At 43.3% G+C, this 26084-nt stretch overlaps 1 protein-coding gene across 1 annotated transcript in view; it reads right to left on the reverse strand.

The window, feature by feature from the left end:
* Nucleotides 1-466: 466 nt before the first annotated feature.
* pkib (protein kinase (cAMP-dependent, catalytic) inhibitor beta) overlaps nucleotides 467-26084 on the reverse strand; it is a 35744-nt gene continuing 10126 nt past the window's right edge. Inside the window, exons 2-3 of the mRNA XM_041188775.1 lie at nucleotides 2464-2638; nucleotides 467-784 (exon numbers count right to left, since the gene is read on the reverse strand). Coding sequence (XP_041044709.1) covers nucleotides 702-784; nucleotides 2464-2611 — 231 coding nt within the window. The 5' untranslated portion in view covers nucleotides 2612-2638 and the 3' untranslated portion in view covers nucleotides 467-701. The remainder of the gene's footprint in view (nucleotides 785-2463; nucleotides 2639-26084) is intronic.

Below are 26084 nucleotides of genomic sequence, written 5' to 3' on the forward strand. Positions count from 1 at the left end.
CACTGACCTACCTTATTTCGCATAAGGAATCAGTTGATATTTGATGTTTACATTTCAGTTCATAATTGCAAGGCATATTTTTTTAAGAAGGACACACAAAATAGCAGAGTTTATTTTAAAAGGTGAATTTTATATCAAAAATCTCATCTAAAAATTTTTGCAAATGCCATACAAGCTACAACAGTACAAAGCAGTCAATGCCCATATTGGAGGTTGGAAGTTAAGAACATCAAAGACAGTACAACACTACAAAGAACATGTAGACAGTAAGTAGCTTTTGAATAAGAAATAGGACAATCTCTTTTATATGCCATTTTCTTGAAACTATTGTTAGATCAGAAAATAAACTCTAGATGCGTTTTCAAGGTTAAACTGCAAATTACTGATATCTGCAAATATTCTACCCACACATCTTATATTTTTCCTAGTCATATAAATATCATTTGAATGAATTGTATCAGTGTGTTGGTAAATGCCATCAGTCAAAGAAAAATAATCAGAAGCAGTTAAAATAAAACGGGTTGTTAGAATTTTATCTTTGAGAATTCAATCTAATTTCCCCCCACACTCTCAAAAAGAAATGCTCAGCTTGCTTCAACTTAAGTGGTAATCTTTAGCTTTGAGCTGCAGTGTAAATCTGGGCCTCAGTATGCCTTGTGAAAATTATATGTACACATGTAATATTGCACTTCAGAGGCATGTTATGATGTACTGCTCTTCTCCTCCAATTCTGGAGGTTTGGGTGGTGCTTCCGATGGAGATGTTTTTCCTTCTGCTCCTTCATCTGGGATCAAATCAAGAATAAGAAGAATAATTAGAAATAAAGATGTATATCTCAGTTACCTATTGCTTTAAATATATTATTGTCACTATTGATTTTGTAATTTGAAAACAAATAATATGCCTTGTTTTGAATATTCATGATTTATGCAAGTTTTGTTGTAATCTTAACAATATTGTGCAAATATCTCAGAGAGATGTTGCTGTGTCCAGTTTAACTTTTGCAAAAGTCCTATTTTTTTACAGTTACTATCCTTCTTAATCAGGTAGAAAAGAATACCGGTATCATATTTGTTTTGGTAGGATTGATTTAGAACTTAATTCATTCGTTCTTGTTTACACTTCTTATTTAAGAAAGCCTTCACAAAGGAGGCCATTTTGCTGGGTTTTAGGTTGTATAGATGCAGCTACATGGCTTTCCGTGAATAAATGATCATTTGTATCTTAAATTTGTAGAAGAAGCCAGAAATACTCAAAACTTAAACTATATGTTAAGAGCACTTCTCATATCTGTCAGTTCACCACCTCTTACCTCATGAGCTATATTGTCACTGATATCTCATTAATGGCCTTGATGTTTTGCACTACACTCACACTCATATGAGTAGAAACATGGTGCAAAGTTTTCAGGACAGATTTGCTGAATCCGAGATATCTTACTTGGCACAATGCTCCATTTTCTAATGTGTTTTTATACCTATCTACCACAACAAAGGGCAATCCCTTGAGGTTGTGTAATATATGCAACCAGATTACATTGATCTGCCTAGTTCTTTCTGCAAGCCAAGGACCATTATACTTATGCAAGCATCTAACCAATTTGTGGCTCTTTTGGAGAAATGCTGCGTGGCTTGGAGAAAGCCGGGGCACCATTAGTGTGTGGCTCATATAAATTGCCCATTTAATTGGGCAATTTAATCAAAGCACTTCAAGCCCAAAGTATAATACAGGCATGAAGATGTTAAACTACTTGGATCACACCAAAAAGTGGGTGAAACCACAGTCAGCGTGGCTGCTTATCAGCTTAGTGCTGCTTATTAGCGACATTATACCAAGAGGAATTTAAAGGCAATTTTATCTTAAACATTTATATGCGAATGAAATACGATTTTATGAGGAGATTATTTAGTTCATTTATTTGCACAGTGCTCTAGGTCTCAGAAGCTCAGGGTACCATGAATCCAATTATTTTTTTCCAAAAGAAAAACAGAAATAAAAAGCTTTAAACATTCAGTAGCTGAGGTGATGGCTTGGCAGGTATTCTGCCAAAGGTATTGCCTGTTCCCAACGTTTTCCAAATTAAGCAAGTCACACAATGATGCATGGAAGGGGACTATGGGATTTTTTTCTATTTTCTATCCCTCCCTGTTCTCCGACTCCCTGTGCTATGACCAGTCATAGGTATTTGGGATTCAGGCATAAACCTGCATTATTATACAACCATATAGTATGTTGGAATATCATCAAATGTATCATTGTATCTAACTTCCCTTCTTGTGCTTGAACCACATAGTTAAAATAAATTAAAATTCTATATCTGAATTATCTGTAATAATTAAATGATAGAGCTAAAAGCTCAGTTGCCAAAACTATTTTGGCTAAGTTATTGACTTTGTATTTGTATTTAGATAGTAGCTTTTGTAACAACATCAACTACAGGAAATTCTTGGCTGAAACCTTTACCTGTGCTTACGGATAGTTCTGACAGTTTGTGTGATAAATCAGCTGAATTGGCTCCTGATGGAGACCCAAGGATATCAGGTAAGGCATTTCTGCGGCCTGCCCGTCCTGAAGAGACAAAATCTGTGACACCAGGCTCCACATCAGTCATTTCTGAGTCGTCTCCTCATAGCAACAGCTGAAAGGAAATAAGGAGAATTGTAAAGTAATAGCACTTGATGTTTATTCTGCTCCTCCCACCCCAGACCAAGCCAAAAATAAACTCAGCACTGACCTGCTCAACAGCATTGTACCTATAATAGTCCTCATTTCGTAATCCACAGATAACTTATGTGACTCCCATCACTACTAAATCATCCATATTCAAAGAATCATGAGGGTAGATTTTGATTTCATGCGATAGCCTGCTTTACATCTTTCCTTTTTTTTATTTGTCAGGTGTCAGCTGCAGATTTATTATCACACAAAGACATAGTTTACCCATGAGATTTCAGTGGAAAAGTTGAGAAATGAGACTGACTGTCTCTTGCAGCTTAGTGGCATTATTTGTTGTTATGGGAAAGTCTGAGTCAAGGCTATCTTGTCCAAGTCACACAGGAAATAGGAGCATAGTAACATAGGAAATAGGAAAATGAGTAGGCCATTCAGCCCCTCGAGCCTAATCCGCCATTCAACTATACCATGGCTGATCTTCTACTTCAATGCCATTTTCCCACACTATCCCCGTATCCCTTGATGCCTAGTATCTAGAAATCTATCCATCTCTATCTGGTATATACTCAATGACTGAGCCTCCACAGCCCTCCGGGGTAGAGAAATCCAAAGTGAAGAAATTCTTGCTCATCTCAGTCCTAAGCGGCCTATCTCTTATCTGAGACTATCTCCCCTGGTTCTAGAATCCCCCAGCCAGGGGAAACATCCTTCCTGCATTTACCCTGTCAAGCCCTGTAAGAATTTAGTATGCTATAATGAGATCACGTCTCGTTCTTCTAAACGTTAGAGAATATAAGCCCAGTCTCCTCAATCTCTCGTCATAGGACAATCCTGCCATTCCATGGATCTGTCTGGTGAACCTTTGTTGTGCTCCCTCTCTGGCAAGTATATTCTTCCTTAGGTAAGGAGGCCAGAACTTTACTCCAGGTGCAGTCTCACCAAGGCTCTGTACAATTTCAGCAAGACTTCTGTACTCCTAAACTCAAATCCCCTTTCATTAAAGACCAAAAGACAAAGGAGAAGAAATTAGGCCATTTGGCCCATCGAGTCTGCTCCGCTATTCAATCATGGCTGATAAGTTTCTCAACTCCATTCTCCCGCCTTCTCCCCGTAACCTTTGATCCCCTTACCAATCAAGAACCTATCTATCTCCATCTTAACCACACTCAATGACCTGGCCTCCACAGCCTTCTGTGGCAATGAATTCCATAGATTCACCACTCTCTGGCTAAAGAAGTTTCTCCTCATCTCTGTTCTAAAAGGTCTTCTGAGGCTGTGCCCTTGGGTCCTAGTCTCTCCTACTATTGGAAACATCTTCCCCACATCCACTCTATCCAGGCCTTTCAGTATTTTGTAAGTTTCAATCAGATCCCCCCTCATCCTTCTAAATTCCATCAAGTATAGACCCAGAGTCCTCAAACGTTCCTCATACGTTAAGCCTTTCATTCATAGGACCATTCTCGTGAAGGTCCTCTGGACCCTCTCCAGGGCCAGCACATTCTTCCTGAGATACGGGGCCCAAAATTGCTCACAATATTCTAAATGTGGTCTGACCAGAGCCTTATAAAGCCTCAGCAGCACATCCCTGCTTTTATATTCTAGTCCTCTTGAAATAAATGCCAGCATTGCATTTGCCTTCCTAACTACCGACTCAACCTGCAAGTTAACCTTAAGAGAATCCTGGACTAGGACTGCCAAGTCCCTTTGCACTCCAGATTTCTGAATTCTCTCCCCATTTAGAAAATAGTCTATGCCTCTATTCTTCCTACCAAAGTGCATAACTTCCCCACGTTGTATTCCATCTGCCACTTCTTTGCCCATTCTCCTAACCTGTCCAAATTCTTCTGCAGCCTCCCCGCCTCCTCAATACTACCTGTCCCTCCACCTATCTTTGTATCATCTGCAAACTTAGCCAGGATGCCCTCAGTTCCTTCATCTAGATCATTAATATATAAAGTGAAAAGTTGTGGTCCCAACACTGACCCCTGCGGAACTCCACTAGTCACCGGCTGCCCTCCTGAGAAGGACCCCCTTATCTTCACTCTCTGCCTCCTGCCAGACAGCCAACTTCTATCCATGCTAGTACCTTGCCTCTAACACCATGGGCTCTTTTCTTACTGAGCAGCCTCCTGTGCGGCACCTTGTCAAAGGCCTTCTGAAAGTCCAAGTAGATAACATCCATTGGCTCTCCTTTGTCTAACCTACTCGTTACCTCCTCAAAGAATTCTAACAGATTTGTCAGGCATGACCTCTCCTTGATGAAACCATGCTGACTTTGCCCTATTTTACCATGCACTTCCAACTTTTCTGAAATCTCATCCTTAATAATGGACTCTAAAATCTTACCAATGACCAAGGTCAGGCTAATCGGCCTGTAATTTCCTGTCTTATGCCTCACTCCCTTCTTAAACAGGGGGGTTACATTAGAGATTTTCCAGTCCTCTGGGTCCCTCCCTGACTCCAGTGATTCCTGAAGGATCACCACTAACGCCTCCACTATCTCTTCAGCTATCTCCTTCAGAACTCTGGGGTGTAATCCATCTGGTCCAGGTGATTTATCCACCTTCAGACCTTTCAGTTTTCCTAGCACCTTTTCCTTGGTAATGGCCACCAGACTCACCTCTCTCAGCCCCACGACTCTCTTGAACTTTGGGGATGTCACTCGTGTCTTCCACTGTGAAGACTGACACAAAGCACCTATTCAGTTCCTCTGCCATTTCTTTGTTTCCCCACTACTACTTCCCCAGCGTCATTTTCCAGCAGCCCAATGTCCACTTTTTCCTCTCTCTTACCCTTTATATATCTAAAAAACTCTTGCAATCTTCTTTTATATTATTGGCTAGTTTACCCTCATATTTAATCTTCTCCCTCCTTATTTCTTTTTTAGTTGTTCTCTGTTGGTCTTTGTAGGCTTCCCAATCCCCTGGTTTCCCACTGCTTTTCGCCACATTGTATGCTTTCTCTTTAGCTTTTATGCTGTCCCCGACCTCCCTTATCAGCCATGGTTGCCTCGTCCTCCCTTTAGTATGCTTCTTCTTCCTAGGGATGAATTTTTGCTGTGTCTCCCAAATTACTCCCAGAAACTCCTGCCATTGCTGTTCCACTGTCTTTCCTGCTAGGCTCATCTCCCAGTCAATTCTGGCCAGCTCCTCCTTCATGCCTCTGTTGCCTTTATTCAACTGTAATACCGTTACATCTGATTCCAGCTTTTTCCTCTCAAATTGCAGGGTAAATTCTATCATATTATGGTCACTTCCTCCTAAGAGTTCCTTCACCTTAAGCTCCCTTATCAAATCTGCCTCATTACACATCACTAAATCTAGAATTGCCTGTTCCCTAGTGGGCTCCACCACAAGCTGCTCCAAAAAGCTGTCTCGTAGACATTCCACATATTCCTTTTCTTGGGATCCACTACCAACCTGATTTTCCCAGTCTACCTGCATATTGAAATCCCCCATGATCACTGTAACCTTGCCTTTCTTACACACCTTTTCTATCTCCTGGTGTATCTTGTGCCCCACATCCTGACTACTGTTCGGAGGCCTGTACATAACTCCCATTATGTTTTTTTTTTACCTTTGTGTTCCTCAATTCTACCCACACAGATTCTACATCATCTGAGCCTACATTATTTCTTCCTATCGATTTAATTACATTTCTTACTAACAAAGCAAACCCACCTCCTCTGCCAACCTGCCTATGTTTTTAATAGGATGTATATCCTTGGATATTTATTTCCCAGTCCTGATCCCCTTGCAGCCACGGATCCGTGATGCTCACCACATCATACCTGCCAATTTCAATCTGCGCCACAAGCTCATTTACCTTATTTCGTATACTGCGTGCATTCAAATACAACATCTTCAGTCCTGTATTTCCCGTCCCCTTTCTCATTGTCCTTCCTTTATCTGATGTGCTTGAAGTTAGATTCCTAGCCCTTTCCAAACACTCTGTCCTATTTTGTGTTCTGGAGACTTTAATAGCCTCTCCTGGGCTCTCCTTTCTTTTCAGTTTTTTCATAATTTTCCATGAGGTTGAATCCACCCACCCACACGCTATCCTGCTGCTTTGTTTCCCATTAGTCATACTTCTTGGAGTTTTACCCTTCCCATCCCCCCCCCACCACCCACCCCGCCACCCCCCCACTTTCTAGTTTAAAGTCCTGTTGACCACCCTTTTTACCCTTTTCGCTAGAACATTGGTCCCAGATTGGTTCAGGTGGAGACTGTCCCAACGGTACAGATCCCTCCTGTTCCAATACTGAGGCCATTGCCCCACGAAATGGAACCCCTCTTTCCCGCACCACTCCTTTAGCCACGTGTTTACTTCCCTTATTCTCGCGTCCCTATGCCAATTTGCACATGACTCGGGTAATAATCCGGAGATTATAACCCTTGAGGACCTATTCTTTAATTTAGTTCCTAGTTCCCGATAATCCCCAAACATGTCCTCTTTCCTAGTCTTACCTATGTTATTTGTCCTGACTTGGACCACAACAACTGGATCCTCCCTCTCCCTCTCCAAAATCCTTTCAAGCTGGTCCGAGATATCCCTCACCCTGGCACCGGGCAGGCAACATACCACGCGGCACTCTTGATCCTGCTTACGAAGGAAGCCATCAATTCCCCTAATTATAGAATCCCCTACAACTACCACTTGTCTTTTTGCTCCTCCCTCTTGAATGGCCTCCTGTGCCACGGTGCCGTGGTCAGCTGGCTCATCCTCCCTACAGCCCTGTTCCTCATCCACACAGGGAGCAAGTGCCTCATAACTGTTGGACAAGGTCAAGAGCTGAGGCTCCTCTGTTCCTGAACACAGGATCCCTCTATCTGCCTCACCTGCAGTCACACCCTGTTGACCAAGGCCAACATACCAATTGCCTTCCTAACTGCTTGCTGCACCTGCACGCTAGCTTTCAGTGACTTATGAACAAGGACACTTTCCAATCTCTCATCATTTAATAAATATTCTGCATTTCTGTTTTCCCTACCAAAGTGGATAACTTCACATTTTTCTATATTATATTCCATCTATCATGTTCTTGCCCACTCACTTAGCCTTTCCAAATCCCCTTGAAACCTCTTCGCATCCTCCTCACAAATCGCATTCCCATCAAGTTTTGTGTTATCAGCAAACTTGGAAATATTACATTTGGCCTCCACATCCAAATCATTGATATAGATTGTGAATAGCTGGGGCCCAAGTACTGATCCTAGCAGTATCCCACTAGTCCAAACCTCCCATCCTGAGAATGATCTATTTATTCCTACTTTCTGTTTCTGTCAGTTAACCAATTCTCAATCCATGCCAGTGTATTATCCCCAATCCCATGTGCTCTAACTTTGCTTACTAACCTCTTGTGTGGGACCTTATCGTAAGACTTCTGAAAGTACAAATACACAACATTCACTGGTTCCCCCTTATTTAATCTGCTAGTTACATCCTCAAAAAGCTCTTTACCTGGTTCAATGGAAGAAAAATTGCCCAGTTAATTCAGGAGATTGTGACATGTATGTGGAGTTTATGGTCTTGCTTATTCTGTTCATCTAGTTAGAGCAACTAAACAAAACTGTAAATAAAAAACTAAAAGTAGCATAAAATACTTTTGTTACACTGTTCTCCATTTTAATTGTATTTGCCTATCTCCTGAAGTCAGTCCTATGGGTAGTTATGATATATATTTGTCTATGTGTAAACGAGCTCATAAGACACATCTTTGTACATGCAAGACTTCTGGGTGAATATTATGTTAGCTGAAGACCTGAACAAAAATTCTAGATTCAAACTGGAAGGTTTAGAAAATTTTAAGAAATAAGTTAAAATATGCAATTAATTGAAGGATTATAATGCTCATATTTCTTCCTATGATTTACCAGATGTATATTATACAAGATGGACTTTCCTCTTAACTGATATATTGCCTGAGCTTCCTCAGAGTGGCAATTCATCCCTAGTTTTTTACCTGATTTTTTTTTTCCATCCTGTCATCCTTCCCAACCTTCCTATCAGGCCGGGCAAGATCTGGGTAGTGCAGCATGACCCCAGGGCCGAGTGTCAAGTGCAAAGGGGCCCTTTTTTACAGCACTAGCTGCCATAAACCAGATAAGTTTAAAGGTCCTTCATAGGCCAGTAAGAAGGTAACTGTCTAAGGTAAGTGGGTAGAGATTGGTGGGGGGATGATTTCAGAAGGCGGAGGGTTGAGTCAGGGTGTTGGGTCGGGAGGGGGTCGGGATTAGGGGAGTTTGAGTCAGGGGTGTCGGGTAGTGGTGTGGAGCTTGGGTTGGGGGTATTGGGTCAGAGCAGAGGGGTTGGGTCTGGCCAGGCCTCAGGGCGGCGAGGGTTGGGAGGGGTGTCAGGCTGGGCCTCTGTGGGGAGGGGACATGGTTTGGGTTGGGCTTCGGTAGGGGCCAGGGTCAGGGGGAGGGGGTTTTCAGCTTGGGCCTCGGGGAGGAGTGGGGGGAAGGGAGGGTCAGGCCTCAGGGGAAAGGGGGGTTCAGGTCAGGCCTCGGGGTGGACGGAGGTCGGATCAGGTTGGGCCTTGGTTAGGAAGTGGGGGGAGGGGGTGGGAGAGGAGGAGTCAGGCCTTGGGCAGGAGTTGTGTCGGGCTTCGTGGTGGGGGGGGGCGCGGGGTGGGCGGTGTTGGGGGTGAGAATCGGGCTTGGCGGTGTGTGGCAGGGGACAGGAAAGCGTCCCTGTGAGGTTGTGGGGGGGAATCCCATGGGTTTGGCAGCTCCTGTCAGGGATGCATCCTTTGGGAGTTGTGGGAGTCCCGTAGGGATGATAGTTAGGGGGTAGGGTGGACTGGTCCAGTGGGGGGGTCATTGTGGGTCTATACGATAGTTGCCCAGGAGTTAGAAGAGGTTTTAATTCTTCAAACCTTTTCTGGGTAGGTATTGATGTAATCCAGTCAGAATGTTCTGAAGCTTGCGATTTCAATCACATTTTCGGATGGTTCCCAGCGCAGGGCAATTGCCCAGGGAAAGTTTGCACTTCTGGGCAATTGTTGTGCAACCCTTATGTGGGAACTTCCAAGTGGGATTCCCATTTCATCATTGCAGTGCACCACAATACAACGCCCTGGAGCTCAGAAATTAGGACCCATTGCATTCAATTTTATCAGTTAGCACTGTTGACAGTTTTCTTGGTGCTAGCATAAAGCCCTTTTATTCTCTCTTCATTATAAAGTTAGAAACAACTTCTGCTGATTGTAAAACTGGTGCATAATCCTGTTGCATGCTTACTGCATGTGTTAGAAGGCAAAAGTCTTTTGATACTAACATCTGGTCTGAAAACCATTCAAGGTGATAGCAATGAGCTATCCAGTTGGCTTTGCTGTGTTCTATAATCAGAGAAAATGAATCAAGTGTATGCATTTAGTCAGACTTTTCTAGAGATCCTTTTAACTGGTTTCTATAAACTGCAAAATTAAAAATTCTCCCAAATTCAGTATCTCCAAGATGCATATAGTTATACAATCTGAAACCATCATGATCTGTATTGGCTATCTAGCTGAGCCTCCTTAATATCAGAAAAGTACTAAAAGTTCTTCTGGTTACTTTAAGATTTCTAAATTTCAGTTATACTGGAAAGTTGAATTGGTTCATCCAGCATAGAGCTGTTTGCAGTATTTGGGAATCACAATATTGGCTTCCATTATGAGATCTATTGGTACAAACTTTATTAAGAGGTGCTTAACTTCACTTCTGTTAAGGGGTGACAAGGAAAGGAATAAAGTTTGGTCTGGTGAACAGCATTGTTTTGCAATAAGACTGTTGTTCTATCTATGAGAAAAAATACATTAATTCCTCTCTTCTTGTGTGGAAGATACAAACATACGAATTAGGAGCAGGAGTAGGCCACTCGACCCCTCGTGCCTGCCCTGCCATTCAATAAGATCATGGCTGATCTGACTGTAACTTCAAACCCACATTCGTGGCTACCCCCGATAACCTTTCACCCCCTTGTTAATCAAGAATCTATCTAGCTTGGAGTTAAGGCTGGAATCAGACCAGATGTGGTTACAGAGTAGGTTTGAGGAACTGAGTGAACTGCTCCTGTTTTGAATTCTTGTCATGGAAGGTCAAGTCCATGAGGCCACCCCACACTCAAAGCTGAACTTTGAATTAACTGTGGTTTCGCTGCACAGTCAAAACTGCTTACAGCAATGTAAAGTTTCCAATGTATAGTGGAACTTCCCTATTGGAAGATCTAGGGCAAGCTGATGCTTGTTACACACAAAACATTACACACAAGTCTACATACATGCATAAATATATTTAGAGCTGTCACAAAACTATGGCCTGGGTTTCTGCAATAATAGATAGCCTCCATTTTTGCAGGGGCGGGAATGGGGCCAGGTCAGGATTTGTACATGCTTGTTTTGCAGAGGCAGCTGCCATATAAAACAGCAGCTGCCTCCATTCATGTCTGAGTTTCATAAGCCAGAACTCGGAAACACGATGTGTGCAGATTAGACCTCGTAAGAGATCTAAACTTTGCAGAGTCCTTGGGCAGGTGGGGTACCGTTTTGGAGAGGTAGGGTATCCTTTGGCTATGGTCCCAGGACACTTTTGGGGGAGATCATGTGCCCTCTGGGAGAGATACAGTGCCTTTTGAAATTGTTAAAAGTGGATATGAGTGTGCACAAAAAGTGCATAAATTCATTAGAACTTTGAAGACAGCTGTCAAGAGGAGCTGTCAAAAGCAACTGTCAAGGAGAACTATCAAAAGCAACTGTTAAGATGAACTATCAAGAAAAACTGTGAAAAGTATAAAGAGGAACTGTAAGAATGTCAAAAGTAGATGTCAAGAGGAACTGTCAAAAGTGTCAATAATAAGTGACAAAGGCAACTGTCAAGCAGTCAAGACATTTAAAACTCCTGCCCTTGAAATCTTTGAAAAAACTGTGTGCAGTGATTAAAAAAAACAATGTTTGCTATTGCATTCTGTCCATTGACATAAGCCTGAGGCCTAACATTACTGGATTTGTGCTGCATGACTGATTTCACAACCTTCTATTTCACAGTTTGATTGACAGCTCTAGGTGGTTATAGACTCTTTGAATTGGGACTATGAATTACAAAGCTTGTTGTTATAAGTATTATGGAATTTTACAGCCCTGTTGCAGTGAGCCATTCTAAACTTCATTGACTCCAAAGGGAACGTAAAATCCCGTCGCCGTAAAATTCTGCCCTAAGTCTACAATAGACACTTACAGCTTAATTTTATTTCATCTCAGCCTCGGTCCTGAGGTGTGCCCATGGTGGAGTGAGTTGGCATGAGTTGGCACTAAGTGACATAAGGGCTACAGAGGGCTGTGGGGTATGTAGGGAGGGGCATAGGTTGGCGTGGAGGGAATGGGGGCCATCAGGGGTGGGTAGAGGGCATGAGATGGCATGAGTTGGCATGGATGGATTGTGAGGGGGAGGAGTGAGGCATGAGGAATGGAGGACTATCTGTCATAGTAATGATTTTTTAAAAAGTCTTTGACAAAGCGCCAGTTCACCCACCCAACCCGCCTCTGCACTTGTTTTGGGGTCACCCAGCCTGACTCCCAAGGAACCCCACAGACCGGGAAAATCTCAACTTCCAGGGCAAATTCTCCCAGGTCAGGTATGCAAAGCCAGGAAATGTCCTGACTCTGCGCTCCCAACTGAAAAGATTTCTGGAGTAAACTAGCCAATATCTTAGTCCTACATTATAAAGAACATTAATGGCAATATAGTATAATGGTACCTCAATGTAGTGGTGTCTTAATATTGTTAGTGGACTTTGGTAAGTGACCAGAGAATATTGGAAGATAATTCTATCTCCATTGTTGTGCCTGATTTTCCTGATGATGTACACATATCCATGCAGGCTATGCTCATTTAAAAACTGGTTAAATAACATTCATTACTGATTGGTGGTTAAAAGAACAATTCAGATACCACTCTGAAAATTCAATATCCCAATCTCAATCTCCTGTAACATTCTAACATGGAGACAATTTCTAAAAACATCTCTATCACATGAATAAGAACACAAAAAAGGTTAGATATACTAAGTTTTGCTTAATGTCACTTTGACACTTTCTAGTTCCATAATAAGGTAACCAAATAAAGTAAAGACAACTTTCAGGACACAGCCTCCAGTGGTCCATGGTTTGGTTGTCAAGTGCCTGCTATGACTGGCTGGATCATGCACATTCTATGTCATAGTCAATTGCCAATGAATTTAGGAAAATTAGGCCTCAAGCACCTCCTAATTGTATAAACAATAAACCTAAAAACTATTTCAGGCATGGGCCCTAGATACCTATGTTGGAATCTTGAGGATTATTCCAGGAGTAGAATGTGTGCACTGATGAGGTCCTCCATATTGGATGGTGAAGGCTATGAATTGGGCAATAAGAACAAATTTCTAGACCATTGAGTGTGCCATCATATCCTGACTTTGGTTCAGGCCTCCTGCAACTTTGTTCTTTTTTTCTTCCTTACCTTCTTTCCTTTATCATTGTCTGAGCTTTATCTTGCACTGTTTCATTTTCTTCCTCTGTTCACCAAAGGGCTGGGTAATTTTTCAGATTTCCATTTTAATAAAGGGTATACCTAAAATGTTAATCTGTCTTTGCCTTTTACAGATGCTGACAAGTGTGCAATTTATTTTCCACATTATCTGTCCTTGTTTCTGGGTTTCTATTGTTGGGTTCAGATGTTTAGTTATGAAGCTCCACTGCTGCAGCATCCAGCAGATTGAAGAACTTCCTATAAATGAACAGAATGAAGTAAGAAACCAAAAAAGCTCATTTATTGTCATTTTTGGAACACATTACCTAAAGTCCTATCACTGAAGTGATTACCAGCTACGACACTGACATCTACTGGCAATGTGAAAAATTGCCAAGGTATGTCCTGTCTACAAAAAGCAAGACAAATCCAACCCAGCCTATTACTGAGTCCATCAGTCTACTCTCGATCATCATCAAAATGATGGAACGTGTCATCAATGGTGCTATCAAGCAGCACTCACTCAGCAATAACCTGCTCACAGACACTCAGTTTGGGTTCCACCAGGGCCACTCAGCTCCTGACCTCATTACAGCCTTGGTCCAAACATGGGCAAACCAGCTGAATTCCAGAGTTGAGGTGAGAGTGACTGCCTTTGACATCAAGGCAGCACTTGACTGAGTGTGCAATCAAAGAGCCCTAGCAAAACTGGAGTCAGTGGGAATCAGGGGAAAAATTCTCCGCTGGTTGGAGTAATATCTAGCACAAAGGAAGATGGCTGTGGTTGTTGGAGGTCAGTCATCTCAGGACATCACTGCAGGAGTTCCTCAGGGTAGTGTCCTAGGCCCAACCATCTTTAGCTGCTTCATCAATGACCTTCCCTCCATCATAAGGCCAGAAGTGGGAATATTTGCTAATGATTGCACAATGTTCTGCACCATTCATGGCTCCTCAGATACTATGTCCATATGCAGTGAGACCTGGACAACATTCAGGCTTGGGCTGATCCGTGGCAAATAACATTGGCAGCACACAAGTGCCTGGCAATGATCATCTCCAACAAGACAGAACCTAACCATTGCCTCTTGACATTCAATGGCACAACCATCACTGACTCCCCCCATTATCGACATCCTGGGGGTTACCACTGACCATAAACTGAACTGGACCAGCTATATAAGTACTGTGACTACAAGACCAGGTCAAAGCTGGGAATTCTGTGGAGAGTAACTTACCTCCTAACTCCCCAAAGCCTATTCACATCTGCATGGCACAATTCAGGAGTATGATGGAATACTAACCACTTACCTGGATGAGTGCAGCTCCAACAACACTCAAGAAGTTCAACAACATCCAGGACAAAGCAGCCCGCTTGACTGGCACCCCATCCACCACAATAATCATTCACTGCCTCCACCACCGACGCACAGTGGCAGCAGTGCGTATCATCTACAAGATGCACTGCAGCAACTCACTAAAGCTCCTTCGACAGTATATTCCAAACCTGTGACCTCGCTCACCTAAAAGGACAAGGGCAACATGGGAACACTATGACCTAGAAGTTACCCTCCAAGCCAATCATCATCCTGAGTTAGAAATATATCTCTGTTCCTTCACTGTCACTAGGTCAAAATCCTGAAACGCCCTCCCTAACAGCCTATGGATGTACCTACACCACATGGGCTGCAGCAGTGCAAGAAGGCAGCTCAAGGGCAGTTAGGGATGGGCAATAACTGCTGGCCTAGCCAGCAACACCCACATCCCATGAATGAATATATATTTAAAAAAATCTCATATTACTAACATTTTTGTCAACTCCCACCTACCATCACTATTTACACTCAGCTTCATGAACATTTTATTGTTAGTTATTTCAGGATAAAAGACATGAAAAGACACAGGTCTTTGCATTTGAAAGTTAAAGTTAAAAAAAATACTTAGGTTTCAAATCAAACTATTTTACTATTTTGTAATTTTACAAGCAATCAGAGCATACAATAATTACTGTGATTATACTTACTCTCACCCTGCTTTCTGTGAGGACACTATTCCATTCTCTCAGTTTCTCAATTTCTGTTGTATTTGTTCCACTGATGCTACCTTCCACACCACCACTTCTGAGATCTCTTCCTCTTTCCTCAGCTGAGAATTCACTTCCAATGTGGTCAACAGCATCCTCAACCGCGCCAATCCCATTTCCTGCATTTCTGCCCTCACCCCGCTCCCTCCCAGAACAATGACAGGGTTTGCCTTGTCCTTATCATCCACGGTCCCCATTCAACAGATCATTCTCTGTCATTTCCACCACTTCCAGTGTGATGTAATCACCAAACACACATCTTGGCCGCACTCCCCTTTCAACATTCTGAAGAGACCGCTCTCTCAGCAATATCCTGATCCATTCCTCATTCACCTGACATCTGCTCCCTTTCCTTCAGCAACTTCCTAAGCAAATGTAGCAGGTGCAACTCTTGCCCCTTCCCCTCCGTTCAGAGCCCCAAATAGTCCGTGTAGGTGAAACAGTGACTTACTTGAAATTCTTCCAATTTAGCGTGGTCTCCTCCACATAGGGAAAACTAAAAGTAGATTGGGTGATCGCTTTGCTGAGCACATCTGTTCATCCACAAATATGACTCTGAGCTTCCATTTGCTTGCTATTTTAATTCTCTGCCCCTCTTCCAATGTTACCTCGCTGTTCCCGGCCTCAAATGAAGGTCAATTGAAGTTCAAGGAACAAGGCTTCCTCTTTTGATTAGGAACTTAACAGTTTTCTGGACATAACATCAAGCTCAGCAATTTTCGATCAAAGCCACTGCTCCTATTTTTTCAGGCAGTAGCTGTTGATAATGATTTTGCTATCCATTTAATCGCTACTGCCTTCCACACTATCACAGACCCTCTATTTGTCTTAACCTTCCCTCCATCCTCTCTTTCTGGCTCTCTTCTTGTTTAAAACCTGTTATGCCTGTAACATTTTCCAGATCTGATGAAAAATCATTAACCTGTTAACCCTATTACTCTCTCTACAGATGTTGCCAAACCTGCCGAATGTTTCCAACACTTGGCTAACTTTTTAAATTTTCTTCTCCTTCTTCTAGCTGCTCCCATTCTAATCGGGGTCTCCACAATGCTGGTTATCACCCTTCTCCATCTCCTCCCGTCAGTCATCTGCTCTTCTACCAATCACGCTTCAGTTAAGTCTCTCAACGCTGTATCTTTCCATCTGGTCTTAGGCCTTCCTCTTCTCCTCCTTCCTGGCCCATCCCCATCACTCGCCTCTTCACTTTACATCTCTTTCTCTGCAACAGATGTCAAAACAATTTCAATCTCTTCTTGGCCACTTTCTTTGATGCTTCCATGATCTTCACTGATCCCCCTGATATACTGATATTCTGATATTGTCTTTTCTCATCACTCTACACATCTATTTCAGCATCCTCATCTCATTAGTATCCAGTCAATGTTCCTCTCTTCTTGATGTTGCTCAAGTTCCTTATTTTTTTCATTCATGGGATGTGGGCTTCACTGGCTGCACCGGCATTTATTTCCCATCCCTAGTTGCCCTTGAGAAGATGGTGGTGAGCTGTCTTCTTCAACTGCTGCAGTCCATGTGGTGTAGGTACACCCACAGTGCTGTTGGGAAGGGAGTTCCAGAAATCTGACCCAGTGACAGTGAAGGAACAGTGATATATTTCCAAGTCAGGATGGTGAGTGACTTGTAGGAGAACTTCCAGGTGGTGGTGTTCCCATCTATCTGCTGCTCTTGTCATTCTGGATGGTAGTGGTCGTGGGTTTGGAAGGTGCTGTCTAAGGAGCCTTGGTGAATTCCTGCCTTATATAACAAGGCCGGTCTCACAACTATTTTGTAGAGTCTTCCTTTCAAGTTCAGTGATATTTTTCTATTACCTAACACTCCAATGCACTTCTTCCAATTACACCAACCAGAGCTAATCCATTGATTCATTTCAATTTCATACTTCCATCTTTTGCCATCACTGACCCCAGGTACTTGAAACTACTCACTTTTTCCAAGTCTTCATCCATAATCTTCACACCTTCACTCTGATCCTCTTCCCTAGGCCCAAACTGACAGTCCATAAATTGGGTCTTTGTTCTACTGATCTTCATACCCCTGTCTTCCAATGCTTATCTACAGTTCTCCAGATCCTTAGTTACGTTCTCCATCCCCACCACATAGCTCAATGTCATCTGCAAACATCACTGACCCTGTCTCAACTACTCAGTTAGAACATCCATGTCAATCAGGAAGAGGAAAGGGCTCAGTGCCGATCCTTGGTGTTATCCAACTTTGGCTTCAAAACTATCACTATCCCACACAATGCTTCTTCCTCTTGTCTGGTACTGCTTTACATGTCCTGTAATCATCATACATATGTCTCAAGGATTTCACACATCTCCAGCCTTCCTCCCTCGGCACTGGGTCATAAGCCTTCTTCATATCGATGAATACAAACATAGATTTAATGGGCCAATCTCTTGATCACCCTTGCCTCCAAAATGGCAGACAGGAAGCACAAATCATTGCAAGCTTGGAATTGTGCCACCCACCATATTGGTGAAGGCTAGTATCCAGGCTACACACCTGAAACAGACTTTAGGCACTTTGCATATTTAAATAAGGGGCTTACCACAACTCACCCCTTCCTAGCCACTGCCACTTTCTGATCTGTTCCCATCTTCATGATTTTCTGGGTTCCCCTTAATTACTCTCCCAAGGGCCATGTGTGCTTACAGCAGGTGGGTCTTGAAATCCTCTTCACTACCAAGCTGCCTGGGGACACCTCCTAGTTGTCTGCAGCTTGCCAGCCAAATATTGGGCACTTTGAAATCGTGACTTCTAGTTTACCTGTACATGATGCATTTCAAAAATACAACAGAAACGCATTTATCATTGAACAATGATGAATTTTTGACATAGAACAATGATGATCAATGGAAGAAAATAATATGGGGCCTCTAACCAATTTGCATTCCATTCATATAAACATGTTTTACATTACTGTGAAACATGGATGAAAACTGATAGTATCTGGTGAATCACACATTTGGTCCAAGAAAATTTGTTCTTGGGATTTGAGCAACAATAGCAAGATCTGCATTTGTTGTCTATCCCTAATTGCCCTCGAGTTGGTGGTGATGAGCTGCTTTCTTGAACCGTTGCAATCCATGTGATGTAGGTCCATAAACAGTGCTGTTACAGAGGAAGTTCCAGGATCTTGACCCAGTGGCACTGGGGGAATTACAATATAGTTCAAAATCAGGATGGTGAGTGGAGGGGAAGTTGCAGGATATGGTGTTGCTATGGGCAGTATTCAACAGAGAGACATCACCTCTTTTAGGGGTTACGGAAGTGTAGTTGTGATACTATAGGTGTTGTAAGAAAAGCTAATCTTTCTTTTAAATGGACAGTTTGGAGCCTTAAAACTGGCTGCCAAAAGTCACCTGACCCTTTACAACTGCAATGTTTGTCAAGCTTCTAGACAGCTCCAAGTGGATTACAAGTAGATGTATCCAGACTCGTGAAGACATTAGAAATTCAATGTGCATTTCCAAGGGCAAACAGAAATTCATTGACAATAGTTTTCCAGGAGGTGTGAATGGCTCTTTCCTATCTCACCAAAGCTGGAAGACACTTAAAAGGTAAATTGCCTTGGCCAAAAGACAATGGATGGGATTGTGCCCTCAAATCTGTGCTAACTCAATACTTAAAATGGAAGCATGGTTTGACAGTTTTGGATAGTCGCCATTTTGTGTTTTGAACTATATAAAGTTTGGCTGAGAACAGCCATTTTGTGGCAGTGTGAGAAACCATATGAGCACACAGGTCTCATATCTGAGCCAGCCATGAGTGACATGTGAGAGCTGGGGTTCCCTGCTATCGGGAGTTACGGAGTAAGAACCAGAAAATCATCCCTGGTCTACTGAGAAGAAACCAAATAATCTTCAAATGTTGGTACCTGCAGTTTCCAGTAGGAAAAGGAGCCTTTACTCTCTCCCAGCGTCTGCTCTACTTATCGAGTCCACCTGCGAAGGAAGACTCTGACTATTCGACTTTAAAGCTCTGCAGCTGCTAAACCGAGCCTCAATTTTAACACCACTTCAGAAAGAAGAATTCAAGCAACAGGCACGCAATGATATCTTCCAGAGACTGATTTGAAATTTCATCTCTATAAGTGTCTTTTAACCTTAACTGCATTTAATCTTTGTATGTATTTAGTTAGTAACTATAGTACTTCTACTGAAGTAACTTACAGCAGTATTTTGTAATAAACTAACCTTTTCTGGTTTAAGACTAAAGCTTTGCTGCTGGGTTATTTTTAAACTGAACCAGTCACAATCAAAGGGCTACATATAGACACAAATATATTCTTAGCTCAGGGAGCACTTTGAGGGAACGCCTTTTACTTGGTCGTGACGTGGGGAGGCCTGCCAAATTAAGTGCCACTTTTAACTGGAAAAAGGCACGATCAAGGACCTGGGGCACCCGGTGCGGAAGGGGGTCGGGAAGGAGGAGGACCTCCTCGTGAACCTGCTCCTGGGCCTGGCCAACTTGGCCATTAACAGGTCCAGGCAGCGGGCGATCGACGAGGGAGTCCTGCCCGATTGTTTGTCCCTCTTCCGTGGCTACGTTCGCTGCCGGATGTCCCTGGAGAAGGAGCACGCGGTGTCTGCTGGCACTCTCGAGGCCTTCCGTGCTCGGTGGGCACCGCGGGGACTGGGGTGTTTTGTTGACCCCTTTAATCACATTTTGATTTAAAGTTTGTAAGTTTCCTTTAAACTTTGTTCTTGGTTTTACAGCTGACCTGAATTAGGGGCTGTGCCTGATTTATCCCAATTTTGTTGATTTGGTTTTCATTTAAAAGATTATCAAGGACCTGGGGGGTAAAAATCAGGCCACAGAGAGCTGCTGGTGGAGGCCGTGGCTGTTGCTGGTCTGCACACACCGGATGCCCAGTATTGTTGATGGATCTCAAACCACAGGGGAGTAATGGTGGGGTGGGGGTCTCAGGGTGATGGTCACAAGGAATGGGGGGAGGGGGAAGGAGGATTGAGGGGGTCAGCAGCAAAGGCTGTCAGCGGGCCCCCTCCTTTCTGATACTGCATTCATTGATCGGGCACTGAGTGTCTTTGAACGAGGGATTCCTCCCCCAACTCACACCAACAACCTCACCCCCCCACAACCCCAGAAACCCGCAAGCAACCAGACACAGATTTTCCCTCACCTGCCTAAGGGTTAATACCAGTGGCAGGATGAGACCCTTAAGTGGGCATTAGGCCTCAATTGGCAGTGGGGCAGGAAAGCCATCCACCAGCCTTCCTGTCACAGTCTGAAATGTTGGACTGCCCCCACCACCCCCCTCCCTGATCAAACACCCCCTGCCACCAAATGCCCCATAGGAGAGGGTTTTAATGACCACCCCATGCATCTGACCAAGCACTGAATAATATAGCATTCTTACCCTCTCTCAATATAAATCCTAATCTTGGAATAACATTCCATAACAAAAATTGTTGCCCAAGATTTTAACACAAACTAACATAAAAAGAGTTTTAGTGATAAATCGTATAAAAGCCCAGCATGAACTAAATTATTCATCAAGAGGTCTAAGAACCAGAAAGCAAACAGATCATTCACTCTGCATTCTCTTAAATTCTTATGTGCATCAAGATGTCTTTTTATGAAGACTTCACTGGGAAGACTGTAGTGGGGAAGGAGTGAACAATTAGCCCTAATCATTGACTTGCTAAAGCCTTTTTGCTGAAAATCATTTAAAATGTAGTGCACATATGTCTATTCTCAAGTTTGGGTGATAGAAAGCAGTGTTTAGACTTGTTTTCACATTGAAATCTTTGGATGTGAATGTCTCCCCTCGGGAACATTGGCAGACAGTCTGGAGAATTCTGAAACTAGGTTGGAAAATTTGCATTTTAATGCCTGATTTAAATATTACTGAAAGCCACCTGTTTAATGGCTAAATCAGAATTACATCAGAACTGGTTTCCTAATGATCTGTTAACTACACTCGCAACTTGTGATTCGTCTTTTTTCTCTTTTTTTTTAAACAAATTTTTATGCCGACAGATCTCAATGCTGGGCAATGGAGCATTTTCTAATTTTAGACACTGGTTAGATGCCAAATAAAACTCTTCCTTCTCTGCCCTAACAAAGAGGTAATACATCTACATCAAATTGCTCTCTAGTGAAAAGAAAAATATTCATTCTGTGAGTCTCGCTTCATAACGTGAAACCTCAAGATCTGGAATCTTCCTCGCCTCTCTCCTCTGAACTGACTCCAATGCATCAATACCTTTTAAATATAAGGTGCCCAAAATCAGCATAGGGCGGAATTTAATGCCCCTCCAGGAGGCGAGTTTGGAAACTGTATGATCAGGCAGGAGGGTGTGGGTTGGAAATCCCACTGCCTTCCTGCCTCCCTCCGATTAAGTCCAGGGCAGAAGAGCTTGTGGACGGCCTTCCTGCCTGGACGCCAATAGAGGCCCTTTATGGCCAGGGACCAGGGCTATTTAAGAACCTAATCCTGCTGCCACTGGTGATCAGGGGGCTCGTCATCCTGAGAAGCCACTTAGCAAACGTGTCTTCTAGAAGGGTGAGGTCCCCTCATTCAGAGGCACTCTGTTCCGAATCGAGGGACCTAGCATTGGAAAGGTTGGGGCAGGAAGCCAGTCCCGGGCATTTGCTGTCAACCCTCACCTCCCTACCACTAGGCAGGGAAATGTTCCCCATGACCTCCACTGTGCCCCACCTTCCTGTCTCTGGAGAACCGATCGCCAATTTTCTGGGTAGAGCCCAATGCAATACCAGCAGTGGCCACTGGTCCAGGTGGTGCTGCTGGTACCGCAGAGCTGTCACCCTCTGATTGGCAAGATATGCACCGCAAACACGGCAGTGCGGCAATTAATGAACCCAGGGAGCCAAGACCCCTATTGACAGGGTTCCCGCTGACAATTAAGAACTTTATTCTGTAGGGGCTCCTGGAAATCAAGTCAGTGGAAGTGCCACAAAATTATATCGTGGACGGCAGGCCCCACTGCCCACATTAAATTCCAGCCTTCATCTTAAAATCTGACCTCACCAGTGAGCTACATAATATAGAATCATAGAATGCTATAGAAGAAGAAGACCTGGCCTGTGCTGGCTCTTTGAAAGAGCTATTCAATTTATCGCTCTCCGGTGCCCTTTCCTCGCAGCCCTGCAATTTTTTCCCTTCAGGTATTTATCCAAATTATTTTTGAAAGTTATCATTTGTACCACTCTTTCAGGTAGCTCATTCCAGAGCAGAAACTTCCTCCAATTAAATATTGAGCAGATTGAAGCTATTGTTTCTGGTCCCCGTTCCAGACATTTTTCCTTAGCTACTAATTCCACCATCCCTCTCCCTGGCAACAGTCTAAGATTAAGACAGTCTATTTGCAACCTTGGTTTCACATTTGACCTTGAAATGAGCTTCTGATCTCATATTTGACCCGTCACTAAAACTCCCTGGACAGAATTTCTGCCTGTTGGCAGGTGGGCCAATTAAGGCCAGCCCAGCGTGATGTCCGCCGGGAGGGGCTATGCGCTTCCTGTGCAGGCGGTGGGGTGGGGATTCCCCAAAAGCGAGACTGCGCTCTTTCGCACATGCGCACGAAAGAGTGCAAATCTCCCTGAGTCTAAGTGCTGCCTCAGGGAGATCGCTGACAGCTGAATAAATATTAAAAATAGGAAAATAAAAAATTCCTTAACTTATCCCCCTCATGTGACAATGTCACACGAGATGGGACATGTTAATAAATTTCACTGAAACTTTAATAAACTTTTTTAAACCCTACATGAAACCTCATCCCGCTGCTGGATGAAGTTTCATGTTTTTTCTAGTTCCCGCTGGGGCTCCTGGCCTGCCCACCAACCTTAAGGTTGGACTGGCAGGGCCTTTAATTGTTTTAATTATCCTGTCAATGGCCTCAATTGGCCATTGACAGGTCGGCGGGTGGACAACTAATCTCGCTGTGCCCCCGCCTTCCTGAAAATTTAAATGGGGCGGGATGACATCGGGGGTTCCCCCCGACATCATCTCGCATTATTTTGCTGTTGGTGGAGCAGGCGAACACCGCTGTTCGCCGATGGCAAAATCCAGGCCCCTATTTCCACATCCGTAACAGGGCCCGACTTCACCTCAGTCAGCACATCTGCTGCCCAAACCTCCCTTCAAACCTTCGTTACCCCAGATTTGACTATTCTAATTGCGCTCCTGGCTGGTCTCCTACATTCTACCCTCTGTAAACTTGAGGTCATCCAAAACTCTGCTGCCCATGTCTTAACTTGCATCAAATTCCATACAACTATCACCCTTGTGCTTGTTGACCTTCACTGGCTTCTGGTCAAGCAATGTCTTGATTTTACAGTTCTCATCCTTGTTTTCAAATCCTTTCCCTCCTTATCTCTGTAATCTCCTCCAGTTCCATGTCCTTCCAAGGTATAAGCACTCTTCTAATCTAGCCTCTTGCGCATCCCTGATTTTAATCTCTCCATCTGGCTGCGCCCTTAGTCGCCCAGGCCTTAAGCCTTGGAATACCCTTCCTGAACCTCTACACCTCTCTTTCCTCCTTTCAGACATTGCTTAAAACCTACCTCTTTAACTACATTTTTGGTCATCTGAAATAATACCTTTGTCTGTGGTTCGGTGTCATATTTTATAATGTTCCTGTGAAGCACCTTGGGACATATTATCACATTAAAGGCACTATATGAGTACAAGTTGTTGGTGATAACACACTATAAAAAAAAAACCTTCATCTTGGCTCTGGTTCTTTTGTCAATTTCCTTAAATCTCAGGTTACTGACACTTCTGCAACTGGAAACAGTTTCTCCTTATTTGCTCTAAATTAGTTTTTACATTTTATTATCATCTTTGTTTCTTAAAAAAACACAATGTTTCCCTCTTTTCACCTGAAGACATTGACTCAATTTAGACTGCCATTCCACAGGTACCAATTGCTCCCAGTCCCAACTATGCTAGTGCCAGCCAAGTACATTTTTATGAAGACATCCATATTTCAAAAAAAAATGATTTGGGATTAGTAGTTTTTCCAAATGAATGCAAATTTTGGGTTTACCATTCATCCTTCGTGGTGATCACACCCCTAGGTTTTGGTCTTCTGATTTGGTCAGTGGTCAGGGTGTGACTGTGAGTAAGGCAGGTAAGGGGATCGAGAACAAAAACAGAATTACCTGGAAAAACTCAGCAGGTCTGGTAGCATCGGCGGAGAAGAAAAGAGTTGACGTTTCGAGTCCTCATGACCCTTCGACAGAACTAGGTGAATCCCAGGAAGGGTTGAAATATAAGCTGGTTTAAAGTGGCGGGGGGGGCGGGGGGTGTGGAGAAGTGGAGGGGGGTGGTGTGGTTGTAGGCAAAAGCAGTGATAGAAGCAAATCATCAAAAGATGTCACAGACAGTAGAACAAAAGAACACATAGGTGTCGAAGTTGGTGATATTATCTAAACGAATGTGCTAATTAAGAATGAATGGTAGGGCACTCAAGGTATAGCTCTAGTGAGCTTTTCACTAGAGCTATACCTTGAGTGCCCTATCATCCATTCTTAATTAGCACATTCGTTTAGATAATATCACCAACTTCGACACCTATGTGTTTTGTTCTGCCGTCTGTGACATCTTTTGATGATCTGCTTCTATCACTGCTTTTGCCTACAACCACATCACCCCCCTCCACTTCTCCCCCCTGCCCCCACCTTAAACCAGCTTATATTTCAACCCTTCCTGGGATTCACCTAGTTCTGTTGAAGGGTCATGAGGACTCGAAACGTCAACTCTTTTCTTCTCCGCCGATGCTGCCAGACCTGCTGAGTTTTTCCAGGTAATTCTGTTTTTATTTTGGATTTCCAGCATCCGCAGTTTTTTGTTCTCATCAAGGGGATCGAGAAGGTAGAAGTGGAGATCTTCAGCCCTTGGAATTGTCCAATAGGTTTGAGGTTCTTGCAGTTTGTGGGGATGTAAGTGGGGGCTGCAGGGTGCATGAATGAACTGGCCATGGTGCAGAAAGGCATTCAAGTGGGGGCAGTTAATAGGAATGTAGTGATAGTAGGCAACCCTATAGTCAGGGGAATTGACGCAGTTCTCTGCAGCCGAAAGCGCGAGTCCAAAAGGCTGATTTGCCTGGCCAGTGCCAGAGTTCTGGACATCTGCTCACAGCTGGAGAGGAACTTGCAGTGGGGGGGACTAGATCTGCTTGTCATGACCCGCGTTGAATACCAATGATATAGATAGAACTAGGAAAGAGGATCAGCTTGGGGCCAAATTAAAAACAGAATCACAAAGGTAATAAAGCCAGTCCTTGCAGTTTGGAGGGTTGCAAATGTAACCCCTCTATTTTAAAAAGCACTTAGAAAAGATCAACGGGATTAGACAAAGTTAACATGGGTTTATAAAAGGGAAATCATGTTTGACAAACCTACTGGAGTTTTTTGAGGATGTAACTAGCAGAACAAATAAGGAAGAACCAATGGATGCAGTGTTTTTGGATTTTCAGAAAGCTTTCGATAAAGTCCAACATCAGATGTTAGTATGCAAAATTAAAACACATGGAATAGGGGGAAAATATAGGCATGGATTAGGAATTGGTTAGCAGGCAGGAAACAGAGAGTAAGGATAAATGGGTCTTTTTCAGAGTGGCAGGTGATGACTAGCAGGGTACCGCAGGGATCAGTGCTTGGGCCCAAGCTATTCACAATATTTATCAATAATTTGGATGAGGGAACCAAACGTAACATTTCTAAGCATGCTGACGGCATAAAACTTGGTGGGAATGTGAGTGGTAAGGAGGATGTTGAGCGGCCTCAAGGCAATTTAGACAAATTGAGTGAGTGGGACCTGCGTGTCCTTGTAC

Source organism: Carcharodon carcharias, chromosome 5, assembly GCF_017639515.1.
Source record: "Carcharodon carcharias isolate sCarCar2 chromosome 5, sCarCar2.pri, whole genome shotgun sequence".
Classification (NCBI taxonomy): Eukaryota; Metazoa; Chordata; class Chondrichthyes; order Lamniformes; family Lamnidae; genus Carcharodon; species Carcharodon carcharias.